Raw genomic sequence first — 26,458 nt, 5'->3', positions numbered from 1 at the left:
TCAGGATGCATTAACCTCATTTGCTCTACAAAACAAGTGTTACAGAGTGAGATTTCATCCTGCTCCTGAAAGACCAGAGAACTCCAGTTATCATTTTATTTACATCTACCTTGAACTTCATATCAAGTAAATAAAAAAACTTGAGATTCCTGAGGTTTGATGTACAGAAATACCAAGTATACAGAGACCACAGCTAATTTAAGTGTGCATTGAACAAAACAGATGCTATAAGTCTTGCTTTCAGCTCCTTATCCCAGCTACCTTCTTGTCCCAGCTGCACATTTTATCTCTTTTCTTTCACCACCATAGTTTTATGTGCAGTGTCTCCTCCCTAAGCTGCCCTGCCTTCCCAAGACAATCTAAGTCCCATCTACAAGCCTTTGTTTCACAGGTGCAAATCCTCACCTTTTCTTCATGACTGTTTAATGTAGAGTAAGAGACAGCAAAACTGAGCTTTGTAATCATTAAGGCTGGAAGGGACCTCTAAGATCATCGAGTCCAAGTATTAACCCAGCATTGGCAAGTCCACCACTAAACCATGTCCCTAAGTGCCAGATCTACATGCATTTTGAACACTTCCAAGGATGGTGATTCCACTACTTCCCCGGGCAGCCTGTTCCAATGCTTGACCACCACCACCACCCTTTCAGTGAAGAAATGTTTCCTAATATCCAATTTATACCTGCCCTGGCACAACTTGAGGCTGTTTCCTCTTATCCTAACACTTGATACCAGGGAGAAGAAATCGACCCCTACATGGCTACAACCTCCTTTCAGGGAGTTGTAGAGAGTGACAAGGTCACCCTGAGCCTCCTTTTCTTCAGGATAAATATCCACAGTGAGTTTACCCTGGACATAAACACCTCTTGCAGCTGCTCCTCATCAGACTTGTGTTCCATCCCCTTCACCAGCTCCATTGCCCTTCTCTGGACACACTTCAGCCCCTCAATGTCTTTCTTGTAGTTAGGGGTCCAAAACTGAACCCAGGATTCAAGGTGTGGCCACAGCAGTGCCAAGTAGAGGGGCACAGTCACTGCCCTGGTCCTGCTGGCCACCCTATTCCTGACACAAGCCAGGATGTCACTGGCCTTCTTGGCCACCTGGGCACACTGCTGACTCATATTCAGCCAGCTGTCAAACAACACCCCTGGTTCCTTTTCTGCTTCACCCCCTTCCATAGAAACACAGAGCCATGCTGGAAGGACCCTGTTTGCCACTGTAGCATACTCAGGGCAACCAGAGGGACCTGAAACCTTATGGGCAAGATGCAGTTTCCTAATCATGGTCATCTAACCCCATCTGAGATGTCCTAGACTAGATGGGGCATTGGTCCTGCCTTGTCTCCCTCCAACTGCTGCCTCAGAAGCACACAGGACTCACTGGTCATGCTGCCCAGTTCTCTGCAGGCATCTTTGAGGCTTTTAGGGGTTTAAGGCGTTAAAAGGTACCAGATGTTTAGGCAATTGAATTCTGCCTGGCAAACAGATTCTGTTGACCTTTCCCAGTGTGTCAGGCTTCCAACAGCCTGTGAGGAAGGTTTGCAGAAAAAGCTGTTCTCAGGGGACAAGGGCACGTTTCAAAGCTCTCAAGGTTTGAGGAGGATGTAGCTGGCGGGAAGTGGCCAAAAAGAAGCGGTAGAAGTGCTACAACGATTTTAGGCAAAAACTTGTGGGCAGGGGATGCCAGGTGCCCTCTTGCCCTTATCTACCCTGTTTGTCTGTGAGGGGGCTCAGCGGGTGGACTCTATTTTGCCAAGGATTGTGGCACCTGCAGGCACCCAGCACACGGGGCAGGGAGCACCGCAAACATACTTGTTTATTCTCGGCTTTATGGCTCATTTTTGATTATAAGCCTTGTTTTTTTGCGAGGTCGTTGGGTACGAGGGAAATGAAGAGTGATCCATTGATCAGGCATCACAACAGGGAGGTGGTGGAGACATCGTCCCTGGAGGTGTTTAATGAAAGATTGGGCACGGGACTTAGAGCCACGGTGGTGCTCGGCCAGAGCTTGAACTCGGTATTTTCAGAGCTTAAACGATACTCTGAAGAAGGACGTGTGCGTGTTGTAAGGGGTGTCTGTCCCAGGAGGCCCCTCAGCGAGGCGGCTCCGCAGCAGCTCCGTGCGCTTTGTGGCGCCGCCGGCGCTCGGGGCCGTGCTCCGTGCGCTTTGTGGCGCCGGGCGGGCGGGCGGAAGCGCCGGGCGGGCGGGCGCGGGCCCTTCCGGCGGGCTCGCCGCGCCTCGCCCCGCCGCCACCGCCTCCGCCTCCCCCGCTCGCCGCCCGCCGCCCGCCCGGCGCCTCCATCCTGGTACTTGGGAGTCTCCATCCTGGTTTCTCAAGTGCCCGGACCCAAAACAGGAAGTAAGTGCGCAGGGGCCCGGCGGGATCGCAGGGCCGGGAGCTGCGGGCGGCGGCGGAGTGCGGCGGGGACGGGGCGGGGAGGGAGCGGCCGGGTGCGGCCCCGCGGTTCGCCGCGCTGCGACCGGGCTGGCGGGCGGGCAAGGCCGGGCCGGGCTGGGCGGGCAGCAGGGCCCGCGGCGGGGTCACCTCGCGCCGCCGCCCGCCGGGGACACGGGAAAATGGCGGCGGCCCCGGGGCCAAATGGCGGTGCTGCGGCCGCGGGGCTGAGGCGGGCGCTGAGGCGGGCCCGGAGCCGCCGCCCCGGGGGCAGTGCCGGAGCCGGGCCGCTGCCTCCCGCCGGCTTCTCCCCTGGGAGAGCACTGGGCCAGCCCTGGGCCGCGGCTCCCCGCCTTCCCGGGGTGCTGCCCGGGCGTCGGGAGCGCTGCGCAGGAGGAAATTGGGAAGGGGATGGACGGACCCTGGAAATCACCAAACCTGGGCTCCCTTGGGAGGGCAGGGCGGCCAGCGCGTTTATTATATTTATTAGATTTTAATTAATATTTTTATGGTTGTTATTTTTGTTTTAAACTCTCTCCCCCTCCCGCAGCTGGATGTCTTGTAATAAGAGGCCACCTGCACGATCACGTTTGAATCTCCCATTTTTCTCTCGCTTGGGGTATTTTGAGCTTGTGGCTTTTTTCTGTTTTGTTTCATAATCTCTGGGGTTTTTTTTGTTTGGGTTTTTTTTTATGCCGAGATTTGTGGTTGCTTGGGGGTTTTATTTATAAGTGGTGTCTGAAATGTGCCAGTCTTCCAAGATCAGAGGTTTCATCTTAGAGCGGTACCAGGATTTTTCTGCACTAGAGTTACCCTCTCTGTTTTGCCAGAATAAAGTATTCCGGTCGGAAAAGCCTTCTTTTCTTCTTTTTTTTTTTTTTTCACTTTTTGAGGTCTCTGTGTTCTTGGTTGTGCCCTTGAGCACGATTAAGCGTATTGCACTTGTAACCAGCTACTTCTTTAGCTGAGAGATAGTGTTTGTGTGTGCTCATTCACAAAGAGTTACCATTGTTCGGCCCCACCTGGCCATTGTTAGTTGAAGTAATCTAGAAAATGCTTTTTGTTTGCCAGCGCTGCTCTGGCCACAGATGTAACTTGGCCTCTTGACAGCATAGTTAAAATTCCTTCGCAAAACCAGGAGATGTGGTTTTTGCAGTGAGGTGGACACATCTCATTCAGATTCTCATTTCCATCATTACACGTGGTTATAATAATCCACAACGTGATGATGGTTTATGACTTACGGAAAACATTTGCCATCAACTAAAACTCCTTAAGTAGAATGCCTTAAAATACTGATTTTTGTCTTAACCACTCAAAATTATATAAAGTAGATATGTAAGAGACAAAGACCTCTGTACTGAGTTTTACATGTTCTAATAATTCCTTATTTGTGAGCATTAATTCTGTGCTCATCTACCCGGAGAAAGCAAGAGAGAAGTCTCTTTGCTTATCGGTCTTACAGTTAGGATAATAACTGTTCATATTTTTCTTGTATGCTAAACTTCTGCCCATTGTTTATTAAGGTGAAGAAGCTACTGTAATGCTTTGGGTGAAACTGGGTTTACATGAAAGAAAAGTAATTTTAGAACATACCATACTCATCAAGATCTTTTAACCACAGTCATAACCTTGTCCCCGAGAGCCATTTTCTATTCCCAAAAAAGAAAAACTTCTAACTCTCTGGTTTTGGTGATTTTGTTTTTTCCTTTTTAAAGAGCTGGGACATAGCTTTTATTTTGTTTTGGTTTGGTTTTTTCCCTTGTGTGACATTTAAAGCATGCTCGGTGCTTTTTATGAAAATATCAATGGATAGGCCAGAAGTGATGGGAGTTCTGCCAGATTTGGATCAATGCAAATGAGAACACTTTGTCCCATTGTGTCTCCCATATATTCCATCTCTGTGATGGCCCACTTCTCTAAATACCACTGATGAGTCAAATGTAACTGTTCCTAAAGGACTGTAACCTCATGCTGATACAGATTAATAAATCTTTGAATTCCTCAAACTCAGGCCCTTGGGTCCTTGTGATTGGTGTCTGTCCGGTTTGGTTCCTTCTCATATCCATATTTGCAGCTGTTAGAGGTAACTTCTGCATGGTGGAATTTTAAATTAGAGTAGAACCTATTTGGGGTGACAAAAAGGAGGGTTTTTTTGCTGTTGAATAACAGCATAAGAGAACTGGCACTAGTTGAAAAGTAAAAACTCCTGATGACTTATTGGAAGTATTGACTTGGTATGGAATACACTTAAAATTCAGGCCTCCTAAAATACAAGGTCCCGTAATTACTTTGTTTCTGTGTGTTATTCTTGAACAAATGCCTTGAAATCCCAGTGCATTCCATGTGATTGTTCCAGTTAAATGCCACAGTAGCTAGAAGCCTCCCTTAGTAATCTTCAGTTTTTGCTTTTTACAGGACTTAATGAATATACTTATTGCTCAGTGCATAGAGCACAGCCCTTAAAGCAATTTCATATAGAAATTTTAAAAGATTTACAACAGTCCACTGAAGACTATACTTAACATTCAGTTAATAACTAGGGGCAATGACAGAATTCTGTCTTAAAGGGTAAAAATACTATTTTTTAGAAGTGCTTAATTTTTACAGCCCACAGAATAATTGAGCCCATCTGCCTGATTTAGAATTACAAGAATTTTTGGATTGAAATATTCACTTTTTTTTTTTTTTTTGTAGTTTGGTATAAAATCAGCTTTGTGTGGGTTTTTTTTCCTGCCTAAATGTGCTGCAGGCTTCCCAAATAAATCAAAACTGCTCTATTATGTGGCTTTAGTGGAAAACTTATATTGGAATTTTGTATTAAATGGTTCCTGTAGGCAAAGTATTTTCCCTTCTCTTGGGTCGCATGTTGAAACCTGTTTGAAATTGTAATGCAGCTCTGAAAATGTTGGGTTTGGTAAATACATAAATCCAACAAGGCAAAAAAATGCTTACTGAATTTACACGAATTTCTAAGGTGCTTTCTTAGAAATCTAAGATTATGCCATCCACAGTATTGGTGTAGATGTATCCAACAGTGTTCCCTTCCCCAAAAGCAAACCCTCCTTCAGAACATAAAATATTAGTGATAGATTGGCATCTCTGTAGAGAGTGTGTCTGAATCAAGGATTAGAGCAAAGCCTGGGGTTGTTCATTAAAAATTAAATATTTGAGTAAGCTTTTTGTTTAAAATAGAAAGTAGTGCATTTTCAAAAGCACATTTAGTGAACTTATGAAAAGAAGGTGGTATTTTTGAGGTGATGAGACTACCTAGGTCATAATTCTCACTAATTAAGAAGCCTTAAGAGCATTGGCTCCAGCAGCAGCACTGGGCTTTGGCCACGGAGCTCATCATAAACTCCAGGTGGTCCCATTGTGTGTCATATTTGATGTGTGTTCAGCAACTGTGGTACACTTAATCGTTGAAGTGTAAACCAGTGGTTTTTCTGTGGTCTGGAGATTGCTTCCTGTTCAGTCAGAAGAACCACCACAGTTATTCCTGGATTTGGTCACTGATTCATGTACTCACGGATTGACACCCCTGTCCTGGGGTTTGATGTGTCTTTAAGGAACAAGTTTGTTTGGTTGTTTTCTTCCTTCAGTTTTCTTGTATTTGTGTAGTCTAATGAATAAAAAATAATGTCCAAAATATGCACTTGACTTTGACTTAACTGCTGATGCTCTTTCCATTCACTTTTCAGTTGTGGTCCAAGGCCTTATCCATTGAAGTTGATGGGAATTTTTCCTGTCAACTCAAGGATTTGACTCTTCCTGAGGTTTTATCAGGGCTTGGTTATGGTTATTGCCTTTACTCAGAAAACTCTGAATATGCTAAACCTCAAGTATCTTACACAGAACATTATTATTTTTTTCCTGGAGAGCCTGTTTTCATAGTTTCTTTTCAACTTACTGTTGGGATAAACCATTCTTGGGACATTGGCAAAAGGTTACAAAACCCTGCTCAGTCCAGGAATTATATTGAGAAATTGTTTCTTGGGAAGTCCCAGTTCCTTGAACAATGTGTAGTGCCCAGTGTTTGGTGCTCTGCAATACCTGGGAGCTCGAGCTGACAGCTTGATCCGAGGAGCCGGTGTTGCTGTTGGATTTGCTGCCTCAGCTTTGGCTGTTTATTCCGTTACAGCTCTGTATGGAAGTGCCAGGGTGGCAGCTACTGATCGTGGTGTATCTTCCTTCCCACCTCTGGAAATGCCACGTTTGGATCTCTGGATGGACCTCTTTTATGCTGTGTCGTTGTTCTCTCCTAACATGGCAAACCAGCAAGGCAGGGAATGCAAAGGGACAGCCCTGACTGTCCCGTGCTTGTGATTTGGGAGCCAAATCCTGTAAACATACTAATTGATTTTCAGCAAGTCCTGAGTAACTGCTGAAAGAATGAGGCAGCTTTGCTGTCTCTGTGTTCAGTCTTTCAATAAAAAAGGAATAGTCTGCTGTATCTACTCTTGTGACTAGTGCTATAGTTTCCACTGCTTTTAGAAGAGCTTTAGTTGAAGTACATGATTGTTGTGATGTGTTTTGTAAAAAGAAATCACATGTCTTTCAAGCCTTTAGAACAGTGAGAAGAAAAATAGGGGCTTTCAGCATGTTATCACTACCAGTTCACAAAAAACTAAAGAAGAATTCTGCATGACATTTCTCTTAACTTTGGGAATTTTTATTACAGCAGTCCATGTAGTGAAAGTTATTCAGAAAGTGTATATGAACATGAAAAAGGGAATCTGTATGTTTTGGCCCAATTTCTTTACTCCCCAAAGGCAGAATGAGTAACTCAAAACTAATTTGATAAAGTTACAGTCTGCTAATTTAGCTGTAATGCTTTGGATGTCTTTCTTCATGTTTTAGAGTTAAGGATACCTCATCGGGTTCCTAAAGCCATGCAGCAAACAGCAGCTTCTAGTAAAGGATAGAGCAGAGGCTGTAAAACTCAGGAGGAGATGAATCCCAAGGAAGTTTTTCCCTCCTACACTTGCACGTGGCAAGGAGCTGTTGCTGATGGTAGATGTGAAAGTAAATTTGAGAACCCTCTGATACAAAATGGCAGTGTATCTGAAATTTTTGACATGGTCAGAGGGGTAATACCACTTCATTTGGGGAATGATCTACTACATGTGCTTAAAGATCTGCCAAATCTTCAACAAGCTCAAGGGGTGATAAGTAATTTTATTGAAGGACTGGCAGTAGTTTTATCCTTATAGGAAGACACTTCTCCAAAATTAAATCATTTCCCACTGAAGCAGTGTTATTAACAATATAGGGGGGATTTGAAATCCATGTTGTAAATTCCACTTATGTATGGGTAGATGAGTATCCCTGCTTGGTACATGGAAACTTTGTAATGTAATTGTGATTTCTTTTTTTAACACTGTGGTCAATGATTTTTTAACAATGTAAGTAGAATTGCTGATAACAATATTTTGGCTTCAAAATAGAAGTTACAAGTACTTTTTGCCTATGTCTAAACACATAAAAAGGGCTGAACACTTAAAGGAGAAATAATATTTTCTTTTCGCAAATCTCTGCCAAAGTCACCAAACCCAGGTGCTTTAAATGGATTAAATCATTGCAAAGCTTCTGGATATTTTAGACGTGATTTCATTTAGCTTCTGCAGCAGAAACTTAGTTACATTTCTTTGTATTTGGGGGGTTAGAACTTTTGTTGTGGTGTTTTGCTCCGTTTTATTTCAAAATTAGTCATGGCGATAATTTACATAGAATTTCTTACAAGCTTTGGGTTTCTTTATTGTAGTTTTATCGTGGAAATGAGATTATCAGAAGCACTTCATATTGCCCTGATTACACTAGAAAAATATTTGTCAGTCCTGACTAGCTTTAGTAGAATTATATTAGTAGAATTATGAAATGAACAGTAAAACAAATATTAGACGAAAAGCATCAGATCTGAAGAATTTAGAAATACTGAAAAAGTAATAGCTTAGGTTTGTGTTTAAAAAAAAAAAAAGAACAACCCCCAAATTATTAGTAAATTGCAAATGCTTCTGAATGGGGAGTTTAGGTGCTATTTTTAACTGGAAAAGTAACTTTAAAGCTGTCTGATGTTACCCTGTGCAATATATAAGTATGCAGGAAAGTAAAGGTAGGTGAATATCTTCAGTTGTGGATTTCTCATGTGAAGGAGCAGACTGTGAAAGTTTATGCTGGTTTTTTGGGATACAGGAAGCAGAGTTATGGTCCAAGCAGAATTCAACTGCAGAAAAGTAATCTGTGTGTTGCTCTTTCAGGTTTGAGTATGAGCACAGTTGAAGAAGAGTCTGACACAGTGACAGTAGAAACCGTGAACTCTGTGACTTTGACTCAGGACACTGAAGGGAACCTTATACTTCATTGCCCTCAAAATGGTATAGAATTGTATTGCATAGTATTTTTTAATTCTTTTTTTCATTGATCTGACCATCATACTTCCCTGCCCCCAGATTCTACCAGCTACTGGGGTTACTATGCTACAACTGATGCTTATGATGCTACAGTTTGTTCTGTTTCGGTTTAAAGAAGGATAAAGTGTGGAATTAGGTCTAAATCCCAACATTGTCTATAGGTACCCAACAGGGATATAGCTGCTCTGATTTATTTCAGTGGAAACACATCCTTAGAACCAAGCATGTACCCAAATTTGTGTAGTAAGGGACTGATTTTAGTGTGACAAACTGTGGATAGAATTTACGAAGAAAATCTCACAGAAAATGTGTGTTGAGGAAAGCATGTGAAGTGTCGTTGCCTGTAACTTAGACCAAGTTCCTGGGTAGCAATAAAGCTCTGAACCACCCTGTCACATTTGTTTCTACTTTTTATTTTGGCCCACTTTGTTACAACTCTGTCCAGAGCTCCGCTTAGTTAACAGGAAGTAACCTGCGTATGTTTTTGTTGTTAGAAGCTGATGAAGTAGACTCTGAAGACAGCACTGAACCTCCACACAAAAGGCTTTGCTTATCAGAGGATGATCAAAGCCTTGATGATTCCACTCCGTGCATTTCTGTTGTTGCAGTTCCAAGTAAGTTCTTTTGTGTACTCTTGTAGCAAAGATATCTCTTGGTAAAGGTTAAAAGTGGACTCTTTGAATCATATTAGAATATTTTGTGGGGGCTTTTTCTTTTCAAATTTTATTAATACACTTGGGTGTATCTTTATCTCTCATACCCTTGGATGGTTTTGCAGTGTTTGGTATCTGTACAGTACTGGCAAAATAGAATTGCCTTACAGACAGAGACCTGCAGGCACAGGTGCATTGAATAAATTGAAGGATAAGTGAATGAACAGCAAATTAGATGCTCTCCTTCTGCAAAGAGAGATTAACTTTTCTAATGATCAAACTGTATTGTTAGCATTTCAGTGTTATGTAATATTGAGGTGTATGGTCCTTTTAAGGTAGAGACTGTTGTTAAAAAGGTAGGGTGAATACTGAATTAATCTTAAGGAAGTTGATTGAATATTAGATAGGTGAACTTAATCTCCCAAAGGAAGGCAAAACCAGATCTAGTTAAAATACTAATTTGCAATACCTTGAGTGGCTGTTTATTTGGTGGAACTTAGTAGAAATTCCTTAGAAGTAAAGGCATTATCATGTTGAAGTTGAAGGAGAACTGGGAAAAAAGCATCCGGGCAAAATATTTGAATTTTATCCTTTAGTAATTGGAAAATACCAGAGGTAGGGCTGGAAAGGAAGTACTAACACAGTTCCAAATGTTTGCATCATATCAGACACCTTTTGTTTATATGTTTCACATTAGGTCTTAGTTGTAGTCAAACGTAAAACTGAAGGTTTCAAAACCCATATTTAAATTTTATGAAGAGGAGCAGTTGATAATAATTTTAATGATTTTACTCCGTCAACAAATAAATACCGAATAAGGTTTTTTCAAAATTTTCAGTTCAAAGGTAGCAATTTGTAAAACTGATACCATGCATAAAAGATGTTTCCAGAGTAAAGTGTGCAACTAACTTACCCATTCTGAAGTTTCAGAAAATGATCAGAGCTTTGAGGTGACCATGACTGCTACCACTGAGGTAGCTGAAGATGAGATTAATGAAGGAACTGTTACCCAGATTCAGGTACAGTAAAACTTTGAAATTTTACCTCTTTGATACATGTTTTTATTTAAATCGAAATGAAAAGATAAACAAATACTAGAAAGACTTATTAAATTAACAAGACTATTTTAATACAAACTTAGTGTATTTAAGGATGGATCTTGTTTATAAAATGGTGTTCTGTTTCATGTATGAGAGAGGTTTCTTGTAGTGTAACTTACTGCCCAAAGAGCAACACAGCAAACAGTAATAGAGGTACCCTTCCACTGGTAATCACTTGCTCTGTGGTGATCTGCATAGAAGACAAGTTTATCTGTTATTTCTGTCATTTGTTGATTATAAGTTAAGCTTTATAACAGGCCCAAATAGGCTTTGTCTAACAATTACATGCAGTTCTCATTGTGGGTGTACCGTGTTTCAGAGTTCTAGATTGGAGGTGCTGGACATAGTCCTTTCTCCACCAAAGCCAGTGAGACTCTTCTTATTTACTGGACATGAAACAGGAAGAAGAATGTTACTTAATTAGTTCTCAGAACATCTATATATTAAGATGCTGAATCTTACTCAGGTGTTCCAAGAAAGGTGCATGTACTTTCAATGCCATATTTAAAAAGGGGCACTTCTGAACAGTCAGCAAGGTGACTTGGTGTGCTGATTCCATTTTCCTTCAAGTTATGCCTCCATGTTAATTGCAAGGTGATAAAGAATTGAAGATCTTTACTGGGTAATTTCATATTGGTCTTTTTAAGATTCTTCAGAATGAACAGCTGGATGAAATCTCCCCAATGGGCAATGAAGAAGTGTCAGCTGTTAGTCAAGCCTGGTTCACAACCAAAGAGGATAAGGATTCTCTAACCAATAAAGGTAGGAGATATCAAATGCTCTCCCATACTGTGAAAAGCTAAACTATTCCAAATGTCTCGGAATATTTTGCACGTTGCATAAAGTAATCTCCAGTCTGGCTTTTTGGAAATGGGCTGTGCCTGCAGTGGTGACAGTGACTGCAGTGCTGTGGTAGAGAAGGGCTGTAGGTAGTATGTGTTGGCCCAGATGGGGCAGACAGTTGTGTTTCCTTGGTCAGGAGATGGGAAGCTGCAGCAGAGAGGAGTACACCAGGAAAAAACACAATCTGTCCTCAGGTTGGTGCATCTTCCTCCAGGCAGGGTTTCTTAGTCTGGCTACCATGATTCATACTAAACAGTTTTGGGAATGAAGGTGCTTCAGAAGAAGACAGCTCATGCAGACCAGGATCTGCTGAAATAATTGCTGCTACTCCTAAAACTTCCACCCCATTGGCATTCCTCCCTTTCAGAATGAAGCTGTGCAATCATGTAGTAGTTGCTGAACTTGAGAGCTTGTATTTTTTCTTTCTCCCCCAGGGCAAGTGCCTTTCTGAACCTGGAGAAACAACTTAGAGTCCAATGAAGTCTCTCTAGTTTCCTTAGTCTCTCTACTGTTTTTCTAGCTCTGACTTTTCCTATTTCTAGAGGAAAAATAGGGGGGTTTTCAGTCAGTTCAAAGCAATTCCCTTTTTTGTCAGAAACCTTTAGAAAAAATGTGATGCTTTTGTCTCACAGAAGCAAATGATCTCTTACCCAGTGAGTTTTAGTCCAGTAAGCTGAGTGTACTGCTGAGTCAGTGAAAATATGGCCTGAGTGCTGGATATGAAAAATTCAAAGAAAGGGAGCTGAGCAGCTCTGTCAGTGACCACTTGCTGATCCCATGTGTGCACCAACAGTTGCTTCTAACAGACAACAAGTAATTTCTTCCCATTTTCTCTGTCCTTCTAATTCATTAGATTTAAAGGGCTTCAAAGCTATTCAGTGTATTCAGAAACCTACTGCATTTTTAGCTGTCTCCCAGACATATCAACTGACTATATATCGTAGTGATAACAAGGGGCATTTACAGTTGCAAATGAGGGCACTGAGATTCCAATTAAGAGATTAATAATTTGAGGAAGTCATTTCTAGTAAAATATGCCAGGAAAAATATTTGAGAATCAGTTCTACTGGAACCTTTCTTGTGATCTCTGTGATCACAGAGATCAGCCCTGGAGGAATGCCAGTACGTGCCTTCTTTTTCAGTAGCTCAGAGTTTGGCATGTGTTGCCCAAGCTCATAATTTTATAGCAGTCTCCACCTGATAATGCTTTATTTCCAGACCTGTGGGCAGGTTATGGTAATGATGACACTGAATATGCAAACAAGTGAAGTGCAAAATATATATCCTTTCCTAAAGTAGTTGGGTATTAAAGGTTATTCTGTATAAAGAGTAGCCATGTCCCATTAAATCAAGTCAGAGGCTTGGGTAGAGATATGAACCACAGCGACAGTAATAGATTATTGTCCTGTCTCTGTAGTTTTGGAAGAAGAGATTGAAGCCACCGGGCACACAGAAAGAGTTCTCTCTCACCAGTTCCAATGGAATTGGTAATAATGCCTGTACTTTTCATTATAATTGGATTTGAGTAAACACTCTCTTTGGTGTGTTCTGCCTCCCAGCTCTGGTAATTAGCAGGCTGAGAAGGAAGTACCCTGATTTTTCTGAGCAGAGGTGGGCAGGTAGCCAGCACACACCAGTATGTAAACTGGGTCACACCAGCGTAACCTGAATTAAAAGTATGGTATGACCATAAGGGGGAAAAGGATAATCTATGTATTTTAGAGTAGGAATGTTTTATTGATAGACGTAAGGTTTGAAATTTTCTCTCTCAATAAAGTTGGTTGGATTTGCCTTTAAAGCTCAGCTGACATTGTAGTTACTAAGGGCTTAGACAGAGAGGAACATTGTGTTTGTTTCTATTTGTTTACCACTTTTATTCAGGGAAATAAAACTCTCACCACAAGTTTTTATCTTGATTGTGTCCCCTGAGCATTATTCTCAGTGAAAAAAAAAAGGAGAGAAATGGGGACCAGCTTGTCAAAATAGACTAAGCAGAGCATTCTATTCTGTGATTTACCTCTATGAAAAGCATTCACAGTAGGTGGCACTACTCACATGTTGGGGAGTGTTGAGGCATATAAGAGAAGCCTATATAGTTGCCAGTTCCTCAAGTAATATTATGAGTCACATTTTAAGTTCTAGCTTCTGGAATCATTTTGAGAGCATGGAAACTTCAGCTGTCAGTTTAAAGACAAATTTTCTAGTTGCGGCTGAAGAGAAACTCTGAAAATGTGACTTGACAGCACATAGAGGAATTTATGCTCTGTTTTTAAAATATGGATGTTTTTGAAGAGGGGTCTGACTCACATTATTTAAACATTAGTTGATGGTTGCTGTCAGTTATGAAATAACATCTGTTTAAAATTCTGGTTAGCTTTTTAGTAGCTAAAATTAATCTTTTCTTTTTTAATTGCAGTGTGAGGGTCGTGTGTCAGCTACTTCTGTTCTTGCTGTTTTCCTGGCTTTCACTTCAGTCATTACTTTGCCATTTCTATTTTCAGGCCATAAGTGGAAGCAAGGGATGTGGTCAAAGGAAGAAATTGACATTTTGATGAGTAACATTGAGCGTTATTTAAAGGTATGTTTAGAGTATCTTACCTGCTCCTTGGTGTGGTGATGCAGTTCTGCTAGAAGGCAGCGTTCTTTAGTACTTCCCAGAGTGTTCATAAGTGATTCTGACTGATTCACTGTAGAAATGGTCATTACCCATTTGAAATACATAAGAAAATTATATCCATACACAGGATTTAAGTCTGCTTTTAATTTTTATACTGAACATTGCCCATTTTGAGCATCCTGATGTGACATTTTACATGCCTAAATGTCTCTAAATATACATTGGTTATTCATGAAACCTTTGGTGAAGATGGAGGTAAAAAAATTGCACTAGCAGTAAAGATAATTTTCCTTACAGAGCATGGAATACAACTTTCAGACTTCCTTGATGCCATATGCCTGTTTGTTTACTACACTAACAGGATGGCTGTGTCTGCTTTCTTCCTCTTAATGTGTTGGTGTCAGAGTTCAGTGTAAATTGGCTTGCAGTTAACACACTGATGGTGATAATTACCCATAAGTAATATTTGTGGTAGGCTTGCAGCTGAGGATATTTGAGCTGAGCCCTTACAACTGAGAATACATAGCCTGGATATTACAGTTTCCACCATCCTTCACTTGTGGTTTCAAAAAAAAGCCCTGAATTTAGTGTTCATCCCACAGCATTTGTTGTAGAAAGTGTGTCTGCCCACACATATATTAGAATTTCTGCCACAAAATCATTTAAACCTAGTGAAGCTTTTTGAAGCTAGCTAAATAACTTTTCTAAGTTACTGATGAATTGTGATTCAGTCTTTTCCCACTTACCTGCTTTATTGTACTACTTTGAATAGTTTAAATATAGTGATTTTTAGTTTAAGCTGAAGTTAAGCTAAGAAGTTATAGTTAAACTAAAGCTTTCCTTTCATACTTCATTCCAATGTTTTGTTTCCATCAAAACAAGAAGAGTAGTTTAACTGAAAGAAATTGCTTTCAGAGAAATAATATCTAAAATTATGTAATAAATTGATATAACACTGTTTGACAACCTTCTCTTGTATGACCCCAGGCTAATTCCAGCACAGTATGTTTTCCATGATGTTCTCTTTGATGGTCCAATTTTTTTATCTTAAAATATGCATTATACAGATTTTTTTCTTAAATGTGGATGGAAGTTAGAGTTTCTGTGTCTACCTGGACTCCAGTATAAAAAAACCCAAAACAACAAACCCTAGTGATCAAGGTTTTGTATTTGAGGGAGCTAATCCATAAATACTCAGTTTTACTTTTGAACTGTAGTATTTGTAATACACAGAAAGTTTCATAATGGCTTCAGTTCTTAAGTGTTCTGCTTCTTGATTTCCAGGAGACTTTTATCTAAGGTGTTTTGTTTGTGGTTTGTTTTTGTTCTTTTTGTTGTTTTTTTTTTAAATGCTTCATTCTAGGCCCGTGGAATAAAAGATGCCACTGAAATTATATTTGAAATGTCAAAAGATGAAAGAAAAGATTTCTACAGGACAATAGCTTGGGGTCTGAATCGGCCTCTCTTTGCTGTCTATAGAAGAGTTCTTCGCATGTATGATGACAGAAACCATGTTGGAAAGTATGAAAACCTCTAATGCTGCATGGTTTTATTGGTATGAGTAGGGTCGTGTATTTATGTTTGACATGTTCTGTCTGAGGCAGAAGTTGTAGCCAAACAGATCTTCCTAATCATGTCACCTCTGCTGAATCCCAGTAAAACAACCTTGACAATAGTTGCGTTAAATTGATGCTATTCACAACTTTAAAAAAAACAGATGAACAAAAAAACCACCCAAAACGAAGGTTCATAGCAGATTCTGATGTGATTAGAAGACTTGGACACAAGCATGGGTCTGCTGAGATGTAACTTTTTCCTAGAGCTTTGACCTAGAGGTAATTGATCTCCACTCTGTGCCCTTCTGTAAAACAGTGGTCTGGTGCCATCCAGAAAGGATGTTGGATTTTAGTTTTTGAAGGTAGCTGAAAATTAAAAATACCTTTTCAGTGCTGATTTAATTTTTTTTCTTTTTTTTGATGCAAAGTCAGCTTTATGGTGATTGTGAATTGGGACAGGAAGGAAGTTGTTTATTTGAGAGACTAATATGCAAAATTTTAATTCTGTTCTTAGTAAGATGACCAAGAACGAGGAATTTTCCTGACAAATGAGAGGAGTTTTAGACCAGATAACGTTAGAAATGCACTGATGTGGAAAATGGCATTTGTTCCTCACGTTCTTTCAAAGCATTCAGTGAGATTGCTTCTTACAGCTGAAATTCCTTAATCTCCTGTAACTGACTGTGTACTGTGTGGTTAGTAAAATAATAGTGTTTATGCTGTATGCTTTCTGTTTAAAATAATGTATTTTTATTTACCTGTTGCCTAGGTATACTCCTGAGGAAATTGAAAAGCTTAAAGAGTAAGTCTTATGAACAAGGTCACTCTTCCCTCTTTATATTTAGTAGCTTGAGCAGTTTTTACAGGTTTCCTTATATGAAATCACTGAAAAGTTACAAGTAAATTTGACTGCTCCAACTGCTCCACTCCAAAAATAGTGGTCATTATCTGAAGAGAAATGAAACTGTATTTGGATTTTTTTTAGAAATTTTTTCTAATGTGTGTTCAGGACAACAATATGCAACAAAGTATAAAGCAAAGCTTCTGTTGTAATTAGGAATGTTTCAGATTTTTACAAAACAGTCGATATTTGTGGTTATGTTTGTGAGAAGCAGAAATTCCATTTCTTTAGGAAATCTGAGCAAAGGTTATTTCTAAAGAAAGTGGCAGGTCAAAAATAGGACCTCCCCTATGAAGTATTACAGAATTACATAAATTATCACTACAGCTCAGAGAGTCTCATTTTGAACATAAACCTGATTGATTAAGGAGATGGGGCTGCAGACTTTGTCCCCTCCTGCAGATTTCCAGGGTTGAGCAATTTAAAGAAACTGTTAGACTGAAGGAGGGAAGGGAGTTCATTTCATTGCACTGATGGATATGTTGAGATCAATTTAGCTGGTTCGTGTTGTTCCTAAGGTGCCTGTGGTTCCAGATGTGTCAGGACTAGTCAGGGCTCAACATTTTAAGCAACCTACTGTCATGTGAGGGAGGAAAATAATTGTTAAAATTATGAACATGATATGCAGTGTTTTTCTTCATTTAAATTGTAGGATGCCTGGGTTTTCATCAGGCATTATTTCGATTTCTCAAGTACTCTCTATACCACCTGAAAATCTTTGAGGAGCTTGTATAGAATGGAAGTTGGCTGTTTATCTAAACCTTCATATTCTGTTTAACAGTCATTAAGCCTCACAATGTTCCTGCAAGACAGTTAGGTGCTTTAAGCATTTAATAAAGGAGTATCCTGTGGTTTAGCTGGCCCAAAAGGCTTCTAGAAACACACAGAAAAAATAGCAGTGATGAAGGAAAATAGTGATGTATCAAAGTGTCTTTAAGCCTGTGAACTGCACATTCACCCTGTTTTTAGTAGAGAGGATTTGATATTTTGGTAATCTAACTGGATATAGTGCTAATGAGCATGTTTCTCTTTAGGCTGAGAGTAAAGCACGGGAACGATTGGGCCACAATAGGAGCTGCCCTGGGGAGAAGTGCTTCCTCTGTGAAAGATCGTTGCAGATTGATGAAAGATACCTGCAACACAGGTGAGGTAAATGCTGGTGTCAGAAATGGATGTTCTGGTTAAAATTCTGTCACCTTTGTCATCGCTGTTTTCAGAGGGGTGTAACTCTGAACTGAGGAACTCACTGTGTGAAATCTGGGGTCAAATTAGAATGTACATGGTGTAAGTTTCTCCAGTTTCACTTCTTAAGAATCAGAATACTCAGTTTACGTTTGCAATCCGTTATCCATTATATGTTCCACTGGAGCATATTTTATTGAGGTGGATTAAAAAGCCTCCCCTTGTGTTTAATGTTTATAAACATACACTGTGTCAGTTAAGAGACAGGTGCACTTCAGAAGTAAAGTATTTTTTATTTTGTAATGTATATATTCAAATGGCAGGAAAATTTATTAATCTGGAAGAGGAAAAGAAAGAAATTTGGCAGCAGAACAATGAAATTGTGCATTTGTTAATCAAGAATGGAAACAATGTAAATTGTTAGTAGTTAAGAACAGTTAGATTTTCTTCACAAGTCAATAGTTGCATCTGGAATAAGGCACATAAGATAAATGTCTGTTGGTGTGTTGCAGATCAGAACAGAATATCGGCTGTTAGTTAAGTTGGAGGGCTTTTCTCTCTTTCAGGAAAGTGGACAGAGAAAGAAGAAAAAAGGCTGGCAGAAGTAGTGCATGAGCTGACGAGCACAGAGCCAGGTGACATTGTCACACAAGGTGTATCCTGGGCTGCTGTGGCAGAGCGGGTCGGGACGCGCTCCGAGAAGCAGTGCCGCTCTAAATGGCTCAACTATCTCAACTGGAAACAAAGTGGGGGCACTGAGTGGACCAAGGAAGATGAAATAAATCTGATCATGAGGTTTGTTATTTTGGTTACTCTTAAAGGCATGTAATACTTGTTGCTGGCAGGATTCCATTGGGGTCCATTTTGCTGGTTTCTTAGACACTGAAAACTCTAGAACCCTCCAAAAATCACTGCTGTGTTTACAGTTCCTAGAGATTTATTATTGAACATACTTTTTGTTTTTTGTTTTTTTAGTGAATGTTAGTGTTCGTGAAAGGTGTCAGATTGAAAACCCTGGAGACTGAAGTCTTCTTTATTCCACAGAAAAGGTACAGCACAGGCAGCAACCATGCAAGCTTCCCACACGTGGCCCCACCGATGCGCTTTAACCCTTAACTGGAGGGTAGCTCAGTCTCCCTGCCCGTTCAGTCCTTGGCCTCTCTGCTGAGATGACCAACAAGGGTCAAGTGTGGTGGTGGTTTCTGTGATGTGGACGTCTTGTCTACAAAGAGCTAAACTGAGACTGCAAATTAATTTCATGTAGGCCACCAAACATTGATTGGATGTCAGCATCTCTGACTACATTTGAACTGGCAACCTGGTAGTGACTTTGGAAATCTTTCGCTCTCTCCAGTCCTCCTCCCATTTTGAATGCCTTTAACTCAGGCTTTTTAGCCAGTGGATATTTATGGGTGGGTGGGAATAAAAAGCCAAGACATCCAGGGAATCTAAGGATTACTTACAAAGCAATATTCACTAATTTACTGAAGCTGTTTGACATGAACTCAAAATGAGGACCCTGATTCCACATTTCAGAATGTGCTAGTTATAAATCTTAATATTTCTGTTTTGTTCTGTCCAGATATCCTTCACTCATCCTGCAGGGTTGGTTCTGGTAGTTTTTTCCATTTTACTTTTTTTTTCTTTAGCTAGCCAAGAGTGTCCAGTGCTATTGCTTCATTTGTGAAGAGAACTTTTCTTAACTTCCACAAAAATATTTCCCCCTCTCACTGTTCACCTCTTTCATATGCTCCACGTACAGATGAGCTGGAGGCAATTCAGAAATATTTCTTGTATTCAAACAGATTCTGGTAGAGAAGACTGTCCCTTACCTGGAGAGCTTGATGGGATTGATTTATGAGGAACTGTTTAATGCTGTAGTTAACTTCATCTACTTTGGCTAAGAAGCATCTGAGAGAAGGCAAAAATCTGTGTTAAGGATGAATGGTTGTTATTTAGGAGAAAACAGAAGTAAATAACATGAAATTAATTAAGTGGAAGTTCAGAGTGAATCTCAGGAAGTATTTCCTGCCTTGTTGATGTGTTTGGGGAATGTTTTTTTCGAAAAGAAAAGATGCAAGTACCACCACTTGGAATGCTTCATGATAATCTGATCTAAGTCCTAATATATAAGCAAATAAGGAGAATAATCCTGCATGGCAAGGAGATGGGCTGGATCATCTAACAGGTCAAGTCCATCTTCTGTGGTTTATGATTCTGCTTGACCTCTGGCAGCGTGGAGCCTTGGAAGCCTGTGTCAATTCATGAGCTCTGGTGGGCTGATCACTAGCATGTCATTCTGCGCTGTTACGTGTGATACGGCCGGAGATGTGCAACACCTCTGCTGGTCTGGAGGGCAACTCCTAACAGGTAAATGTTTTCTGTATCCTGCCAGGATAGCGGAACTTGAAGTTTCCGATGAAAATGACATCAATTGGGATTTACTTGCTGAAGGATGGAGTAGTGTCCGCTCACCACAGTGGCTTCGGAGTAAATGGTGGACCATTAAAAGGCAGATTGCAAACCACAAAGACGTTTCGTTCCCTGGTAATGTACTACTTGCACTCTTCTCCTCTGAGAGCTCCTTTCACAAATGTCAAAGGAATAAGGCTGCATTTTGTTGTCTGCTTACAGCATTGCTGGCCAAAGAGCCCATTGCTCCTTTGCTGGAAGTTACTGACCCCCTTGGATCTGCTGGCTGAATTGCTCCTACAAGCAATCCTTAAGTGTTTCAGTCGAAACAAGCCGAGCTGATGTATACAACTAAACAGATTTTACCATCTCCCCTCGCTTTGGCTAAAGTGAGAGCATGTGTATAAGCAGCTCAGCTGGCAGATCTCAGATGATGCTGATCTTTGGTATGGAGGGCAGTGACCTCTTCAGGTGGAAGAGGATATGTATCTGCAGCCTGACTGTGGCCTCAGGTTAGATGTGTTACCTTTACCATGTTAAAATGTAATCTGTGTCAGGTGCTGAGCCTGAGCTGTAGACAGAAGGTGGATCTACTATCTGCAATGAGGAGGAGGGGAGAAATCAGGAGTATAAAGCTCCCCAAATACATCTCATAGCATTTTCTCATTCTTGGTTAGAGAAACTAGTGTCTGAGCCAGAGGATATTTCAGTCTCTGTGACCTTCAGTCCTTCTTTTCTCTGACTTGGGGAGAGGAAAAAAAAACAGAGAGATTAGTCATGGCCTAATTAATGAAAGGTGTAATTTAATGGACACTTCTGTGGTTGTCAGTGTGGTTCTATATTAGTCATGCCTGGAGGCTGCAGTTGGGAGGGGAGCACTGTTCTGCTTACCACACATTAATAGGCAGTTGTTGCATCAAATAATTCATAATGTAAGTGCATCACTGAATCAACAGGCTCCTCTCTCTTTCCCCTGATAAAACGGCTTGATACCAAAAGTGGGAGATGTTTAAGCAGTTTGCTATACTGAGTGCTAGAAAAGCTGAGGCCTCAGGTTTTGTAACCTGCTGTTATGTCAGCTGCTCCCTCCCTGGAGCAGTGGGCCTCTTCATGCACAGGTGAAGAATTGTAATATAGTCACTGTGAGATTAATTCCCTCTTGCTCCCTATTTCCAGTGGCACTTCTGTCAAGCTCTTGAACAAATCCCCTTTTGTGTTTTGTAAGATTGGATCGTTTATTTCTGGAAGCAACATTACACAACTAGTGATACTGGTATTTGGTTGTAGTTTGCACTTGTACATGTTTTTAGAGAGTTGCAAAATTTTATAAGCTTTGCTTCCCCCCCACCAAGCATTCTAAAATGCCTAGGTTCTATGACAAGGTCACTGCAGTAGCTGACTATACATGTGGTTTATGTGTGTGCTAAATTTCTAGTTTTTATATGTCTACAAATTGTTTAAGTTCCCAATTCAGAAGGATTTTGGTGGTATTTTTTCATCTTGGGTAAATCTCACATGCGGCATTTCAGGTGTGCTTCTTCAACATGCTTTAGCATGAGTATTTTTTCTCTCAGTGCTGATAAAGGGTCTTAAACAACTCCACGAGAACCAAAAAAACAATCCAGGGCACCAGCTCTCAGAGAACAAATCTGGAAGTGGATTACCAAACACTAACTCTGGCTCGGGGGTTCAGCACGTGCAGATTCGCGTGGCTCGCTTGGAGGAGAACACGGGCAGTGCCCCAAGCCCCATGGCAGCTTTGCAGATTCCAGTCCAGATTACCCATGTCTGTAAGTACCTGGAACGAACAACCCGCTGTCCTCTAACAAAACCTGAAGCTTTCTTACGTTTAGATGCTGAAGGAAGCGTGGGCAGGTCTTAAAGAATTGTAGTAATTCTGCTTTGGTCTTGTCATAACTTCAGGTGAAGCATTTCTGGGTTCCATTTACCTGTTTCTAGCTTTGTTAGGCAAACGTAGATATTGCTGTGATAGTAATTCCAAGAAGCTACAGTTGAGGTGCCTAGACATAGGTGTTGTAGGTGTCTGTCTGTGTGTGTGCACACAGGAGTTTGCCACATAGCCTGTTCTTTGAAAAGCCTTCAGTACACAAGCCTCTTAATGAAGATGAAGTACTTATGTTTATTCCTTAAGTTTCTTTGATGGCTCTTGTGCAGAACAATGAATATCATGTACAAGGACTCCTTTTGTAAATTATATATGCTGCTATCCCTCAGTTCTGATGAATGACACTGAAGAGAAGGTGTATAATGTTTTTTCTAGTCCTGCTCTTTATTATGCAGTTATTTCTAGGCACAAACACTCTGTAAAGTGTTAGCTGCCAAGTCACCCTGACATTCAGCCAATGTTCTGCTCTAACCACTATATTTTTTTTCTTAAGCTGGTGCTTCTCTTAAGGATGAACTTTGCTCATTATCAAACTTTTAGTACCAAGTCTACTTTGATTATAGTTTTTATTGCTTGATTTTTTAACTGATTTCATTAACTCCAGTCACCCCATATGCAGACTGTGGTCTCCACCATATACTATTTTGCACCATTCATGTTTGTGAATTTTATTAGGAAAATTTAGTGCTTTGGTCTTGCTGATTAACAAATTAGTTGATCAGACTATGACTAAGTAGGCATTTGGTAAACAATTTTCTGTTTATAATTTCATTAGGTTAGCCTATCTTTATCTACTTATCAAGTGCTATCTTCATCCGATGTGTGGGATTTTTTTTTTTAATTAGAATGACATGCAACACCCAGCCAAGAACTTTGTATCTGTCATAATACGTCAGTGGTCTCAGACTTGGAACAAAGCTTGGTCAAAGCTACTGGGTTTTGATGAGCAGGCAAGATGGGCTGCTGTTCTGTAACCTTTAGTCCTTTTTGAATTGAATCCCGGAACAGTTATTTTGTGACTTCACTTGTCCCTGTCTGCCTAACAAGCCTTTTTCCCCATTTTAGTCTGCTTTTCTGAAGAATTTTGGGTTGTGTAATCAAGGTGAATTTTGTATTGTATCTTTCCATATCTCATGAGAGCTGAACCTATTGGCCACTTTCAGCTGCATTTGATAGAAGGCTCAAGGTTTCAAAGGGGCAATTGCTGCAGGTTTTATGGACACAGCTGGCTGGGTGACTGAAGCTCTGCTACTGGGTAGCAGGAAACCCGCAGCAGGAAACCTTGAACATGACACTGTAACAATAAAAGCTTCAAAACTGGAGCTTTTATCTTAAGAGATCAAAATTACTCTAATTTGCAGCCAGAGAGTCTGAGATGGCAAAGTTTCCAGTGCTTGGATCACTGTTGTAATCTTGTAGGTCTTTTCCCCTTTTGATATTTAGGAAGTTACTGGATAATCCCAGGCAAAGTATTAATTTGCCTTCAACTTCCTGGAACTTGGAGATAATTTCATAAATAATTACACAAAATATTTACAGCTTTTATTCACTGCCATCACAACACACAGGATAGGCAAATACCTTGGGAAGCATCTGATGTTTCATCAGTGGTAGACACACTGTGGAGGGCAGAAGAGATTAAAAATACCAAAAAAAAAAAAGAGGTCTGTTGGAAACACAACAATATTAAACCTGACACCAGTTTAAAACAAGCAATACATGATCCAAAGGGTATCATTACACCAAAGGGTATCGTTACGTTAGAACCTCTTACAAATCTGATTACAAAAAGTAATTAGATCACGTCAGAAACTTTGTCTGCTTTTATCTCTGTGCACTAAACCCTTACTTACTTTCTTTTGCTCTTTTGGGTTGTAGAATGCTCTCCTTAAATAGTATTGTGTCTTGTGTACCAATTAGAGAACCTTGTCATTAGGATTGTGGCCAGTTTTCTTTTTTTCTCTTAGTGGAATTAACAGTACCCTGCCATGTAGTAATTATAGTATGTTATGCTCTCTGCAGGACTGAACATTCTGGTTTACATACTTTCTTTTTCTTTTTTTTTATTTCCTTTTGCAGCCTCAGCTGATTCCCCTGCTGCTACTGTTGACTCTGAGACAATAACACTAAACAGTGGAACACTACAGACCTTTGAGATTCTTCCAGTAAGTAACAGAGAACTGGTGTTTGTTACTATGTTTTTTTCTTTTAAGCCCAGCTACTCAGACTACAGAACTGTGCGTTTCAATAACAAAAGTTTTCAAGTGGAAAAAGGGAGTTAAGAGCTCTGAAACTTTTTTCTGAAAGTGTAATCCATTAGGGCCTTGGAGAAAACTGTGAATTACAGTTAAATGCTTTAAATCTGTCTTAATGCCTTAGTGCTATGAAGTTTCCCTTTGTGCTTGGTTTTTTTCTCATTGTTGTAGTCTGACATAAAGGAGCCAGAGAAGGCTCTCAGCAAGTAAAGATTGTCTCATTTCCATTGTCCTGTAGTTTATAGCACAGTTTCTCTTTCATCTCAGTGTAAAAGTAAGTTGAATTTGTTCCCTTCTTACTTGCTGTTGTACAGCATAATACAGACCTGCTCTCGCCCTTAATACTTGTCTTGGTAGCCGAAGGCTATAGATAGAGGTTCTGCTTCTTGAGTGCAGTACAGCAGTTAGTGCAGAAGGGATTGGATTGGATTTGTGGGTTTGTTTTCCAGGGAGTTGCATTTAGGCTGGTTCATGTGAATCAGCTTGCTCCCACTTTGGCCTGGGCAGCAAGTTTGGGCATTAAACTTGTGTTGTCTTTGTAGTCTTTCCATCTCCAGCCGACTGGAACACCAGGAACCTACTTACTGCAGACAAGCTCAAGCCAAGGCCTTCCTTTAACGTTGACAACCAGTCCCACCATGACCCTGACGGCCGCGGCCGCTCCGGCCTCCCCGGAGCAGATCATAGTCCACGCCTTATCGGTGCGTGCTCTGAGCAGTGAACACTGGAGTTTGGGCTCTGGGGGAGGGGAGCACTTATAATGCATGGTAAATTTGCAAAGCAGTTCTTAGGTCATAACAGTGTCACTTTGCTTAAAATCTTGAAGACTGAGAATTTGGGATTTTTGTATTGTTTTTAAATAGCAACTTGGAAGTTGCAGCTTCATTCTGCTGTGGCTGAACAGGATGTCTCCATACAGTGGCTTGGTCCCCAGCAAAACCAAATCCGATGGTTTCTTGATGTTTTCATTTACTCTCACAAAGAGATAATTGTTCAAAAAAGTTGTATAGTAGTGACAAATATTGCTTTTTATTAGAGGGAGGGAAGGGGAAACAAACTGGAGATTAAATCACAAAAGTGATACAAAATTTGGGGGAAAAAACCTCTGACCTTTTGAATCTACAGCTGTCCTCACCTGAATGGTTGTCTCTTTCATATTATGTATTTGCTTTATTTGTGACTTAGAGAACAGGTGACACCAAATTCAGTCTATAAAGTCATCATAGAGGACCAGGAAAGGTCAACAGATGATCTGGGCTGACATACTGTATATATAAAACTCTAAATTACACTTAGCAATTTGAATATTTTTCCTTGTATTTGCTGAAAGATTTGAAGGTAGTTACAGGAGAGTGTCTGATGTTTTTTGGGGTTTTGTTTGTCTCTTTTTGCAAATGCTGCTCACAGCCAGAGCATTTGTTAAACACAAGTGACAACGTCACAGTGCAGTGCCACACGCCAAGTGTCATAATCCGCACCGTTGCTGCCGAAGACATCCCCTCCTCTGTCACCCAGACAGAACTGACTGTTGACTCAGACATTCAGTCAGCTGACCTGACTGATCCTCCCGACACCCTAGAAACAAATACTTTCCCAGACGATATCCATCAGTCCAAGCTGAGTGATGAAGAGCAGTCGGCCTACAATGAAGATGATGCTTCCAAATTCAGCAGCAGGAACAGTAGTGAACTGATGGATGGAGTTATGGTAAGAACTGAGGAGGAGATTGCAGATGCCAGCCTGAAACAGGATGAGGATTCTCACTCTGATTTACCCAGCACTTATGTTACTGAGGTAAGGGAGTGCACGATACTTGATGTTTTCCCCATTTCTGCGTGGAAAACGATTTAATTACATCTTTGACCTTTATGTTAAGCTATTTGTATGAAATATGTCAGTAATTTCATGTATATTAGTACTTCAAGGGAGCCTACAAGAAAGATGGAGAGAGACTACTTACAAGAGCATGTAGTGACAGGACAAGGAGGAGTGGCTTCAAACTGAAAACAGTAGGTTTAGATGAGGTATTAGGAGGAAGTTTTTTGCTGTGATGTGGCACTGGAACAGGTTGCCCAGAGAAACTGGGCTGCCCCATCCCTCAAAGTGTTCCAACACTAGGTTGGATGGGGCTCTGAGCAACCTGGTCTAGTGGAATGTGTCCCTGCCAATTGTAGGGGGTTGGAACTTGGTGGTCTTTAAAGTCTTTTCCAACACAAACCATTCTATAA

At 40.6% G+C, this 26,458-nt stretch overlaps 1 protein-coding gene across 1 annotated transcript in view; it reads left to right on the top strand.

Moving 5' to 3' along the window:
• Positions 1 to 2,220: 2,220 nt before the first annotated feature.
• DMTF1 (cyclin D binding myb like transcription factor 1) overlaps positions 2,221 to 26,458 on the top strand; it is a 29,283-nt gene continuing 5,045 nt past the window's right edge. The window contains exons 1-15 of the mRNA XM_032687915.1: positions 2,221 to 2,359; positions 8,653 to 8,769; positions 9,300 to 9,419; positions 10,383 to 10,477; positions 11,206 to 11,320; positions 13,903 to 13,979; positions 15,382 to 15,539; positions 16,344 to 16,376; positions 17,510 to 17,619; positions 18,224 to 18,452; positions 20,053 to 20,204; positions 21,644 to 21,859; positions 24,055 to 24,140; positions 24,773 to 24,931; positions 25,638 to 26,024. Of these exons, the coding sequence (XP_032543806.1) occupies positions 8,661 to 8,769; positions 9,300 to 9,419; positions 10,383 to 10,477; positions 11,206 to 11,320; positions 13,903 to 13,979; positions 15,382 to 15,539; positions 16,344 to 16,376; positions 17,510 to 17,619; positions 18,224 to 18,452; positions 20,053 to 20,204; positions 21,644 to 21,859; positions 24,055 to 24,140; positions 24,773 to 24,931; positions 25,638 to 26,024 (2,046 nt within the window). The 5' untranslated portion in view covers positions 2,221 to 2,359; positions 8,653 to 8,660. The remainder of the gene's footprint in view (positions 2,360 to 8,652; positions 8,770 to 9,299; positions 9,420 to 10,382; positions 10,478 to 11,205; positions 11,321 to 13,902; positions 13,980 to 15,381; positions 15,540 to 16,343; positions 16,377 to 17,509; positions 17,620 to 18,223; positions 18,453 to 20,052; positions 20,205 to 21,643; positions 21,860 to 24,054; positions 24,141 to 24,772; positions 24,932 to 25,637; positions 26,025 to 26,458) is intronic.

This window comes from Chiroxiphia lanceolata, chromosome 5, assembly GCF_009829145.1.
Source record: "Chiroxiphia lanceolata isolate bChiLan1 chromosome 5, bChiLan1.pri, whole genome shotgun sequence".
NCBI classification, from domain to species: Eukaryota; Metazoa; Chordata; class Aves; order Passeriformes; family Pipridae; genus Chiroxiphia; species Chiroxiphia lanceolata.
The sequence above is the reverse complement of the archived record's forward strand: the minus strand, read 5'-3'. Positions and strand labels throughout refer to the sequence as shown.